Source organism: Squalius cephalus (genome assembly GCF_949319135.1).
Source record: "Squalius cephalus genome assembly, chromosome: 9".
NCBI classification, from domain to species: Eukaryota; Metazoa; Chordata; class Actinopteri; order Cypriniformes; family Leuciscidae; genus Squalius; species Squalius cephalus.
The window spans coordinates 22069418-22081884 of record NC_137130.1 but is presented as its reverse complement, the minus strand read 5'-3'; the positions used below and the strand labels follow the sequence as shown (position 1 = coordinate 22081884).

The 12467-nt window shown below is 39.0% G+C and overlaps 1 protein-coding gene across 1 annotated transcript in view; it reads right to left on the bottom strand.

The window, feature by feature from the left end:
• igsf3 (immunoglobulin superfamily, member 3) overlaps positions 1-12467 on the bottom strand; it is a 154601-nt gene that overhangs the window by 4163 nt on the left and 137971 nt on the right. Inside the window, exons 7-8 of the mRNA XM_079881417.1 lie at positions 4184-4594; positions 458-880 (exon numbers count right to left, since the gene is read on the bottom strand). Coding sequence (XP_079737543.1) covers positions 458-880; positions 4184-4594 — 834 coding nt within the window. The remainder of the gene's footprint in view (positions 1-457; positions 881-4183; positions 4595-12467) is intronic.

Here is a 12467-nt window from a genome sequence, read left to right as displayed (position 1 = left end):
TTTGGTTTCTGCTCATAGCCGGAAGACCACGCAGAACGCTGTGAGCGCGTGTTAGAAATCAATGGTGAGAGAACATTGTGCTTGCTACGTTTTTTTGTCTTCAAACCAAAGTTGGGTCTTCAGTCGACAAAGTTTAAATCCTGTCTGGCTAGCGCGCTTCCCGTAATGTTTACACGTTAAGCCAGTAGGCGGAGAATAGACGGTCTTTTGTGGCTGTTCGAATGCATTTGACCACAAACTGATAGCAATCCAGTTAAATGAGTTTTCGACTACCTCTGGAAGCGGTTGAAAGTGGACAAGCTCAAAACCTTTTTCAAAACCCAATTGTGACCCAACTGACCAAAGCACATCTTAATACCAGGTCTAAACAGGGCAAAAGAAAAAGCAAAAGAAAATATTAACAACCAGAAGTACTTTGTGTTGATGTGGTTAGTGCTTATAAAGTGCAAAACCTCACCCTGCTCCATAACATTAACAATGGTGACTCCTGAGTTGTTGGTGGCCAGGCGGTACCATGCATTGCGTGGGTTCAGCAGCCACTCCTCCACGTGGCAGTAGTAATTGCCTGCATCTCTGGGCTGAGCTTTCTGGATGGTCAAACTGTACAGGTCAGAGGTGGTGCGTTCAAACTGCAGGCGAGAGTTTGGACCAGGTTCCTCTGTAGGGCTGCAGTTCCCATTACCGAACACTGCATCATGACCGATGGAAAATACACACTCTTGCTCATCCTCCTCTTCTTGTCCCAAACGGTACACGTACCAGGATACAGAGAAGCGGGAATCTTTCGAGGACTGAGACAGAATGCTGCAGCCCAGCCGGATTGATCCATCTTCAGGTACGGTGATATTGGATTCTGCCTCCTCCACCTGTAACTTCACCACTGCAATAAAAACCATTAAATGCATGACAACATTTCTGTTCCTCAGAGACTGGGGTAGCATCTGTTGCAAACTACTTGTTGCATTTATTTAGAGCAGAATACTCTGGTCCAAATATGAAAAGACTTTCTTTCAAGGAGAATCATTTCTGAAGGATCATGTAGCACTGAAGACCGGAGCAATGATGCTGAAAATTCAGCTTTGATATCACAGGAATAAATTACATTTTAAAATATATTAAAATAAAATAAGTTATTCAAATTGTAATAATGTTTCACAATATTACTGTTTTTACTGTATTTTTGATCAAATAGATACAGCCTTGATAAGCATAAGAAACTTTTGAAAGGTAGTGTATAAATTGTTTTTTTTTTGTCCTTTAAAGGGCCCATTCACACCAAGAACGGTATCTAAAAAAAGATAACCATCAATAACTATATAAGCATCCACTAGCAGACAATAACTTTCTGTTTATTCTAAGCGCACATTCTGTCGTTTGCAGCTTTAAATGTTTGAGCTCTTAAAGCAGGATGGATTCTGATTGGCTGTCAGTGTTCTTATCATTTATCAGCTGGAAAAAAAGATGATTCTAAAAGTGATTCCAACGATATAGTTTCTCTGTGCCGTTACCGTTACAGTTGTGGTGTGGACTCTACTATTCTTTTACATTTAAAAACGATTTTTAGAACCCCATCTTTACCGTCATAGTTATAGTCCTTGGTGTGAATGGGCCTTAAGAGCGTGACAGTCCCTGGTCATTAGTCACATTTTTGGTGTTCAACAGATGAAAGAAAGTCATATAGGTTTGAAATGACATGAGGATGAAAAAATAATGAGAGAACCAACTCAAGAAAAGTTCTAAAAGTACATACACACCCTAAAATGATCTTTATTCTCTAGCAGGGCATCACGCATCCAGAGATGTGGAACTAGCTGTTCAATATGTCACTCTCAAATGAAGGTGAGAATCATCACATTTTGCGCGAGAAGTCGTAAGACACTTCAGCAGGGTCTGAGCTGAGTTCAGGCTAAAAATAAGACCGCATTTTCCGGCAGAATTTAAGGGGCTCCTCTTATCTTCTGCTCATGTAAAAGCACTGCAATTTGACTTTGAAGATGGCAGATTAGGAGGTGGTGAACCTTTCATCAACTATCTATTTGTAAATACATTTATATGGATGCTATTTCAGGCAATCATGCAGCAAGGAGGTGATTTGACACTCACACTCGCATCCCCAGGGAAATAAGACCGCAATTTTCAAGCACATATTTAGATATATTATAGAGATATATACTGTGAATATATGAGATGAGAAAATAGAAAGAAATATAAAACACGAAATTCATAAAAGACAGCTCGACTAAGATTAGATGCTGTATGCTAAGAGAGACGCATTCATGCGGAAGAATAAAACAACTAGGCCTATGCATAAACAACTATGCAAAATAACGACTTCCATAATAATAAGTATATTCATGTGAATTTGCGATTTGCATTATTTATTTAGAATAATTGATTATATTTTGAAGTTATCTGACCAGTAAAAAGCAACAGAAAGTGTGCCAAAACACACTTTTCTTGACCTTGATGAGTTTCAGAGGAGCAGATGTCTTGGCCACCTGTGCTCCTAAAGCAACTTGCTTAACGGACCCGAGGACAAACTACACAACAAAACGTGTCTGTGTAACAGCGGTAAGCCGACGACCCATGTGTATGGCAGTAATGTTGAAGAGTGTGTTGTGTGGAGATGAGATCTGTATTCCCTGCTTCTCAAAGCTTTGATACAGTGCTGCCAAAGAGCACAGGTGGCCTCAGAGTATTGCAAACCTCGCAGACAAAGTCCCCTGAACCATGCTAGTCCTGTATACAGAAGCTAGGTCATGATGTCACTGGAAAAAGTGGACATTATCAGCAAAGAGGGGGGTGAATAGATGAATAGCCGAGGCAGTTTGCATTAGGGGTCTTCATGGGCAGCTGCGCAGGGTGAATAGAGGAGCAGCAGCTGTGTGCCAATCAGATGGCCGTCATAAGTAAAGCCTCTGGGCTCCGGCAGTGATTGTGTCTGTTATGAGGTTCTGACTCCCCCTCGTGAGTGCTAAGGTCTGTGGCCCATGTGGGGGGGCTCCCTAAGGGGCTGATACCCTGTACGTTTGCATTTGAGGAGTCACATGTACAAAGCCCCCGTCTCTCTTTATGTCTTCTTCTCATAAATGCACACACGCTGATGAATGATTCAGCTCGGGCAGGCACGAGCTCAGGATGGCAGCGCTCCATGGCGGTCTCAGGGGGAGAATGTTTTCATGCTGCTCTTTCCGATCCTCTCATGCCAGATGGCCTGATAAGCCCATGGGACGGCAACACCTACAACTAAATCTCAAAGGCTGCTGTAGGAATAAAGGCCAGCTCTGCTAGTTGGGTGCCACTGTAAATACAGCCCGACACTTTCCATGAACAGGATACAAAAAAGGACAAAATCATTTTTCAGTGAAATCTTTAGAAAATGTTGATCGTCAATCTCAGGAGAGCTGTTTGCTTTTGTTCATTTTAAGCAGTTCCCTGTCACTAAATTAAAATTTAAAACCATTATTTGTGTAATTTTGTCATTTTCTTGCAAAAAAACAAGCTAAAAACTAAATGGAGAAATTTATAAATGAAATAAATTAAAAAAGGGAAATAAAACCACACCAAAATTGGAAACACATAAAAACATTTTTTTGAAAGAAGTCTCTTATGCTCAAGGTTACATTTTTTGGTTATAAATACAGTATAAAAATGGTAATATTGCAAAATATTATAATAATTTTAAATATATTTTCAAATGTATTTTTTTCCTGTGATGGCAAAGCTGAATTTTCAGCATCATTACTCCAGTCTTCAGTGTCACATGATCCTTCAGAAAACATTCTAATATGCTGATTTGCTGCTCAAGAAACATTGTTTTTAATTATTATCATCATCAATGCTGAAAACAGTTGTGCAGCTTAATATTTTTGTGGAAACCGTGATACATTTTCCAAATAAATTTCCCATAAATTGAAGGAAAACATTTATTTTATATTGTTTCTTTGGGGAACAGTGTTGGATAGATGAACTTGCACACACACCCAAAAAAAGTCCAAATCATGCAATTTCTTGGGTGATGTCACATTTTTTAGTAAAATCATGGAGTAACAAGTTTGCAAACAAACCGTGGGACACAGAAAAATACATTTACATTTTTAGAAAAAAAAAATGTAAATATATTTTTCACAGAACTTTTACATAGAAATATAAACATTAATTTCACAAGCAACCACCTTCTTACCTGGCTGTCTCACCACCACATGTGTGAAGCCGGAGAAGTCTTGTGCCAAGCGGTACCAGGCTCCATCAGGGTCCGTGAGCCACTCCTCCACAAGGCAGTAGTATGTTCCAGAGTCGCTGGTCTCGGCACGATGCAGTGTGAGGCCGTATAGCCGAGGAGAGAGCGTCTCTGACTGCACACGGCTGCGGAGACGTTCCTCCTCAGCGTACGCTCCGTACTCAAATGCTCCAGAGTGTTTGATCTTCAACAGCAGCTCATCCGGCTCTCCGGCCTCAGCCTTCCGGGCGTACCACAGCACGGCATGCTGGGAATCCGGGCTGGTTTGAGACGTGACGGAGCAGTTGACACGCACCCGACTGTCCTCCAGAAACTGCAGACTCTGGTTGGACTTGTGTACTTTCAGTTTACTTACTAAAGGAGGAGAAAGCAAAAAAAGGGGATTAGTTAGAACAGTGAATACTGAGATTTATGGCGTATTTAGACAATGCATATCAACAACAACAACAACAAAAATACACTTGGTCTGATGGGAGTATCCTTGTTAAAAATTGTGTTGAATATCCACTTGCATTCTTTTTCACAAGGGTAGGTGCATGGGAATCTATTGTTTCTATTCTGATGTGAATAGGCCTTTTATCCGGATGGAGTTGCCGAGGGGATGCTGGTATCACTCGTGTTACATGTGGCAGAAATAAGATGTCAGAAACAAGAGAAAGGCTGCGGGATCCTGGGCATACATATTGGATTTCTACAGGTGTGACCGCCATCAGCTATTTCACACCATGAGTGGATTTATGAGCACCAGAAGAGCTCAGGAAGACACAATGAAGATGGGAAACACACTTTCACACCTGCAAATACTAGGCCTCACACACTTACAAATGTAGATCATTAGATTTGTGCAACAGAGAAGCGCTTAAAAGTAAAGAGAGCAGATGTCCTATGTGAATCCCTGCTATTTGGCATAGGAACATGCAAATGGCTCAGGCACACTTTCAAACACATTAAACATATGCCACTGAATCACTCCTTCCATTTTCCCTCAACACACACACGGCGCCTTTTATCAAGAAAATAATAAATTGTTGGGACTTCATATGATTGTTTCTTTTGCATTTAGTAATACCACAAATTAATGAGCATCTGTGAAACTTCACAGTCCATTTTTTTTTCTTTGCTAAAAATCCAATTTTCCACTGACACTTTGGCTCCAGTAATCCCCATCACGCATTTCTGCACTTCCAGCAAAGTCCCCTGATTCATCCCTAAGCCTGGACCTTCTCCGGAATAACAGCGGCATGAACACACTCATGCTTCTAACCAGTAGGCCTAAACTCAATCCCTGCAGCAAAGCTCCTCAATTGTGTAATGTCAAATCTCACCGATTTAACACTTTCCCTCCCCCTTTTTCAATTCCTAAGGTTTAAGACTAAAGAAAAATGAAACCGCAAACTAATAAGGAATTGTTCCATATTCTTAAAAGCCAAGTATAAACATACTCCAAAAATGCAGCTAAAACTACTACAAATAATTAATGATCATAATTGTATTTGATGTGACACGTTGAGGAGTTTGCAGTATAATCGCTGTGTGCTGACAAACTGTAGTCATCGCATCTGATTTCAGACCAAGCTTCTTAAATTAAAATGTCACACAGCAAAATGAGTTGTGTTCACTCTTGCAGGGCTGTCATAGTTAATATCTCCCCACAGTTCAAGACTCAAACAATACTGACAAGAATGAAAGTGTCAGTACACCCTCAGTTGTTTATGGTAGTCACATTAGATCAGTTGCTTGTTTGCATGTAGAAAAAAAAAAAAAAAAAAAAAAAAAAATTCACAGATCCAAAGTCACCTTTTAATAATGTTAAAAAATGTTTTACTCACCAACATGTACTCATGATGACACACATGTACACACACATGTACATGTAAGGTACACTACTGTTCAAAAGTGTGGGGTCAGTACGTTTATTTAAGACATTTATAAAAGACGTCTATTTCAAATAAATGCTGTTCTTTTGATCTTTCTATTCAACAAAGAATTCTGATTCATTATCCACAAAAATATATATCAGCACAACTGTTTTCAACATTAATAAGAAGAAATGTTTCTTGAGCAGCAAATCAGCATAAAATAATGATTTCTGAAGGATCATGTGACACTAAGACTGGAGTAATGATGCTGAAAATTCAGCTTCCTTTGACATTTACAGGAATAAATTACATTTTAAAACCTATATAGCGAAATTGATTGCTATTATTATTACAATTTAAATTGTAATAATAGTTCACAATATTACTGTTTTTGTTGTATTTTTTATTAACTAAATGCAGCTTTGGTTAGCAGGTTTTTCAAAGGGACTCAAAAACAAAAAAATTCAACTAACCCCACACTTTTATACACCAGTCTATTTTCATTGAACTGCAGTGTTTAGGGTACTTATAAAGAGTACGTTCAGAAACTGCAATGGGGCTGAATTTAATTCAGATCGACAACAATGAACATTAACATTAGTTTTTGTCACAGCTAACAGGCATTTCTCCTGTAAGTGCAAAATGTCATCTTGGGTGCACACTGAAGATGATCTCAAAGCGCTGGCAGTCGTTCCATAGGGAATCTCTACAGAAGACTCCAGAGTAAGCAGCTAATTGCAGGAGAATGACTCCTCAATCCTCTAAAGCAGAACCACCAATGGATGGGATTGCCATACAACAGATTTCTTAGTTTTCTTTCTAATTTCTCTGGTTTTGACAGAAAACAAAGGCTGAAAAAGAGATGTCAGGGATTAAAGACCCCATGAAATCAAAATTAGAGTTATGTGGCTTTTAGTTCATGTAGGTTAGATTTGAAGCCATCTATGTGCTAGTGTACTCGTCAATGTTGATATTTCACTTTTAGCAGATATATGCAATTCAAATTCATCTGCACAGAAGCCCTAGGTAGGAAGTCTTGCATTATTCCCTGTCCTTTTTTCATGAACTCGACGTTACATTTATTTACATTGTTATGTCGAGCGACATCAAGCTCTTCAATACATTGCACACAAGCTTCCTGTTTCCACAGGAAATACGTCAGAAAAGAAAAATAGACTTATCAAGAGATTTTATAAGATCCTTAACCTTTCACACTTAAGTTTAAAATATTCTGGCTGACCTCCCCAGTGTGAGTTTTTCAAGGCGACCTTTATTTAGAACATGTCACTTTATGGTTTCCATGGTGACGCGTCATTGCTCCTTTTTCATAATTTTTCCTTTTTTATTCAAAATATTCACAAATTTGTTAGCTATGGCATGAAATATCTGATATTCCGATCGTCAAATACATGCAAGTGGATGTGTTTTGTTGTTTAAAGTTACTTACACAATGTGTAGGGCCTATCTGATATGAATAAAACGTGTCTAATTATAATGGAAAGGATTATTATTGCTACTTCCAAACTCTAACAAACTCTAAATGTATTGTTTTTTTAGTACTTATGTGAATTTATATGTCTGAAACCTAAAATAAACATTATGTGGTTTAAAGTTGTGATATATGACAGCTCTGAGTGCTTGTCTCTGGCTCAGCGCCAGCCAACGCGCAAAAGCACATTTGAATTTAGCAGTTGATCACGTGATGCACTGACCGTTCTAATCACACCGGTGTGATCGTACGCTCCAGGGACAGCCTAGACTGATCACACCGGTGTGATCGTACGCTCCAGGGACAGGCCTAGACTGATCACACCGGTGTGATCGTACGTGCGAAAGGGTTAATGGCAGTTGTGTGGTGAGATGAATCTTTTACAAGTTCCCTTTCAAAGTGGATCTTCAACGCTGTGTCTGATAATGATGGTACGAGGAATGCCCTCAGCGTGACCATGTCTAAAGCTTGTGTGTTAAACACAGCAATTCATTGGATGATGATGGTCCATGATGTCACAAGAGGAGCGCCCATTAATATAATGATTCTGCTTCTCTGTTTGTGATCAAGACCAATTTTAATCCGGTAAATTCTGGGAAAGTTTTCACTGAGGCTAGGCTGATTACATCAGATATATCAGAGAGAATAGAGACTCACATTGCATTTTTGGTGAATCATTCATTTCAGTGTCTTTGCTTTAAAACACAAGCTCTGTAATATTCAATAATTGTTTCTGAAGAGATTGTTTCTGATTTTGGTCTCGTACAGGAGTCGTACAGTAAGCATGTGAGAGTCTTTTATATTGATGCTCAAACAACAAACCCTGTATGTGCGTTCTCGATCATTGATCGTACGCTTTTCAGTTATATTTCAGTTTATTTGTGTTGTTTCCAGACACACTCAGGATAATGTTTGATCTGTCATGATTGTGTACGTTGCTGTGTTTAGTAATTGTTGGTTTATGCAGTCAAGTCAAGGCGGTTGATTTAGGAGTTTTTGGTGTCTCCATGTGGTCCTGTTCGGTATCGCAGCTAGTCTAAAATGAAAACAAGCTCTTTGTTGTTTCTCTTTTACACATACTATACACTGTGAATTCTGTAAAGTTTTTTTTTCTGTATTGTTTTTTCATGGGTGCTTATTTGGTGTCCTTCTCCAAGGTTCCTTGAAGCTTGCAGAAAATAAATTTTTGGTAAGAATAGGTCTTCAATCTGATTGTTTACTTTGCTGGATATAGCAAATTATTACAAAATGAATGTGTTAATTTCACGATAAGTGTAACAAAACTGTGATTAATCCGAATAAAATTTTAGTCGACTGACAGCACTAATTGAACTCTAATAGTAACAATAATATGCTAATTCGTCTCTTCAGTTACGTCACGCCAGTAGTAATGTTATGTTCTTCTTCGCACCAATATCCAGATTCCAACTAGCAGCAGTGTCCTTTTTATGTTATTACAAAAATGGACAAACCGTTATCTATGACACATTTATGAAAGAAACGCGCCTAGACAAAGATGACAGGATACCATAACAACTTGAAACTTTTGCCTTTTGAAATAGAACTAACCGATAACTAGGATTACGACGACATTATCAACATTTTAATTTCAAAACCCAGCCGACATGATGAATTCAATTTTCAAGCAAAAGGAAATGCTACCGATTCCAATCTGACTTGTGTTTTGACTTGGGATCCTGAATGATAAATCACTTCTTTTTTTTTTTTCATTCATTGGCCAGAGGAGAACTGGCCCCCAGATGATCCTGTTTTCCCCAAGGTTTTTTTCTCCATTCTGTCACCTGATAGTTTGGTTTCCTTGCCACTGTAGCCTCTGGCTTGCTTAGTTGGGGACATTTAATATTCAACATTATTGATCTGCCTACTGATGCTGTTGTATAAGAACTGAACTGAGCTGGATGATGAAATCATTTTTTTTTTTTTTTTTTTTTTTTTGCAGAACTGCTTTATAGATGAAATAAACTGTTAATAATTGATGCTCTTTACAACGGAACTGACTTCAGATGAACAACAGCCGAAATGCATCATTTTTCTGTTATCACTGTAAAGCTGCTTTGAAACAATCTGTATTGCAAGGTGACTTGAATAATACTGATGCTTGATTCAGGCTCTCGGGCACAATTAAATACAATCATACAATATTTCTCAGATTTACATAAGGTTATTTACTGAGGCTTTGAAATCGGAGAAAAGTTATGCAAGGCTGCTCGCATTTGAGCTGCAGTTTAGTCTCCTGGGCAACAGAAAAGCAATACAGCAAACATGATTGGAAACATTTGCCATCTCTGTTTCAAGCTCACTCCTGGTCATGCTTTTCTTTCAGCATAAGTGCACTGATGCTCTGTTCTCTCTCTTTCCCCATTCAATTTTCTAATAAAGAAAATGAGCAGAGAAGGGAGCCTTTGACAAGATCGAAATGAGGTCCATTGGTCTTTGTACTTTCCGTCCTACAGGAGCAGCTATTCTTTCATTTTCTCCCATGAGTTGGTGCAGATAAGATTATCTCCCCACTCAAATTAGCCATAGTTATGAATAATCGTGCGTGGGTTTGCAATCATTCACTTGCTTTTAGGGTTACCCTTACTAGGTCTGAAGCCTTCAGAGGGCCTTCTACATTTGTCCTATTGAAGGAAAGCGCCCAATTAAATTCTGACAGGATCCTCTCCGACTCCATCAGGCATGATTAAACAATTTAATTAAACAAGATATGTGTTCTAGACAAAAATGCAAGCCATTTCTTTTCTGTCGTAAATCGAATTAGGAAAATCAATAAATGTATGAAAATCAAGAGAGGAGGAAGAAAAGAAAGATGGGAGAGTAAGACTGCGGAAATGAAGCAAATCAAGCAGCACATTTTAAAGAGCTCAGAGCTTGATTACAGGCAGTTTGTGACGGCTCTCAGACGGAGGGCGAGGAGGTGCGGAGGGGGAGGTTGGCAGCGGAAAAAGCAAACAGAGAAAATGTTTAGAGTGCATTTGTGATTTTCTAAGAAGACAGCGAGCTGCGCTCCCTCCTCCTGCGTGTGTCCAATTTGTTAGCCCCAGTTAATTACAAACACGCTGCGCTGCCGAGATAAAGATGCTTTTATTTGGTTTATTTATTGATGACGCAATCTCCAAAGATAATGCAGCCTTCCCATCCAGAAAGACATATTATTTATTAATTTAAGAAAACATTTATTGTGGTGACGTCCACTTTTGTAACGCACTGACGTTTTTTATCATGTAGAATAAAAAAAAAAAAAAGTTGGTTGTACTATGAAAACACGGAGCAATCAAAATGTCCAAAAAAGCATATATTGAAACTAAATTCTGTACATTTTGATCCCAGTGAGATCTTGGGTAAAAGTCAGAATGTACGTTCCATTGACAGCTCGTAGGAGCAGTCAAACGGCACGAATGTCACACTAAATGGCACTGCCAGAACTTTGTCGGAAGCTGAAATTTATTGCAAATGCAATAAACCAGGCCCGCTCAGTCACAGTGAGGTAAAGAGGAATTAATGAGGACAAAATGGCAATGCTTACCAAATCTTAGGCTGTTCCTGACTGGGTGTAACACCTTCCACTCTGCACTTTCTTCTAAAGCATTCTAATGTTTGGCAGCGTACAGATTTCAATCTGATCTGAGCACAGATTGCTCTGTGAATATGTCAAATGTAATGCAGGCTCTGGAAAAAGGCAGCTATTGAAGGGTAGAGTAGGTACAAACTGTATTAGACTGAACAGCAAACCACAGGTGTTATGTAAGTGCATAAAAACACGTATTAATGCTGCACAGTGGTGGTCTAACTTACACAGGAATCATAATCAAGGGAAACAACAAATCACACAATATAATGTTGATTACTGATGCACGGCGGACCAAATACATAATGCGCACTGAGAATGTGGCTCTCTCCTTGATTTCTTTGACAAGACCATACCATTTAACAGTATGAAAAACACTAAAACTAACATTTATGTGAGGAGAAAGAGTTCTATGCTACAAAGTAAGTCTTATTTCTTTATTAAAACAGCGATGTTTCAAGAGTTCTGTTGATGACACAAAATCATGAGCAGTCATTAGGGATGAACAGTTAATCGGTAGCTGCTAATTTCAGCCCCCACTGACAGATGAAGAGTTCTTACGACTGTCAATCACTTACAACATACTAATATCCCCGTTCATGCATATTTATGAGTTCCACACGCACGTCTATTTGCCCGAGCACGAGTGGAGACTGAGAAATGGTTGAGATGTACCTGTAAACATAAAAGTCTTTTTGGAGCACTCTCTTTTTTTAAAGGGAGGGAGAGGGGATCCATTTGCTGCCTTGCGGATGTAAAGTGGCTTTGAGTGGAGCAATGACAAGTGGAGGTGGATAATCATCAGAGATGGAAAGAGGAGGCAGAGGAGTGCCTGAGAGGAAGAGAAGAACAGAGGAAAAAGCACAACATACAAAAAAAAAAAAAAAAAAAAAAAAAAAAAAAAAAGGGGGGGGGAGGGGGATCAGAGAATGAGTAAACGGCGCAGAAATATTAAGAGGTGATTGTTCAAATCGCAAAGAGGTGGAAGAGCTGCTCACTTTGAACTTATATGAGGTGGATAACTGAACAGAGTTGTGAGAGGAAAAGAGAAATTATGGACTGTGGAGTAGAGTGACTGACAGTGAAACGCATCAAAAAAATAAATAGTGTTTCTTTTTTATGCAGCTCTAACTCAAGCACATTGAAGGCCAGCTTAGAGTCACGTCCAAACTTGACTGCTCTTCCATTAACTGTTAATCCAAGCAGCAGAGCCTGCAATGTGTCATATTAACGTTCTGATATGTGCTTAATACCAGGGAAACAGATTGTGTGTGTGTTTTTAGAGGGGTG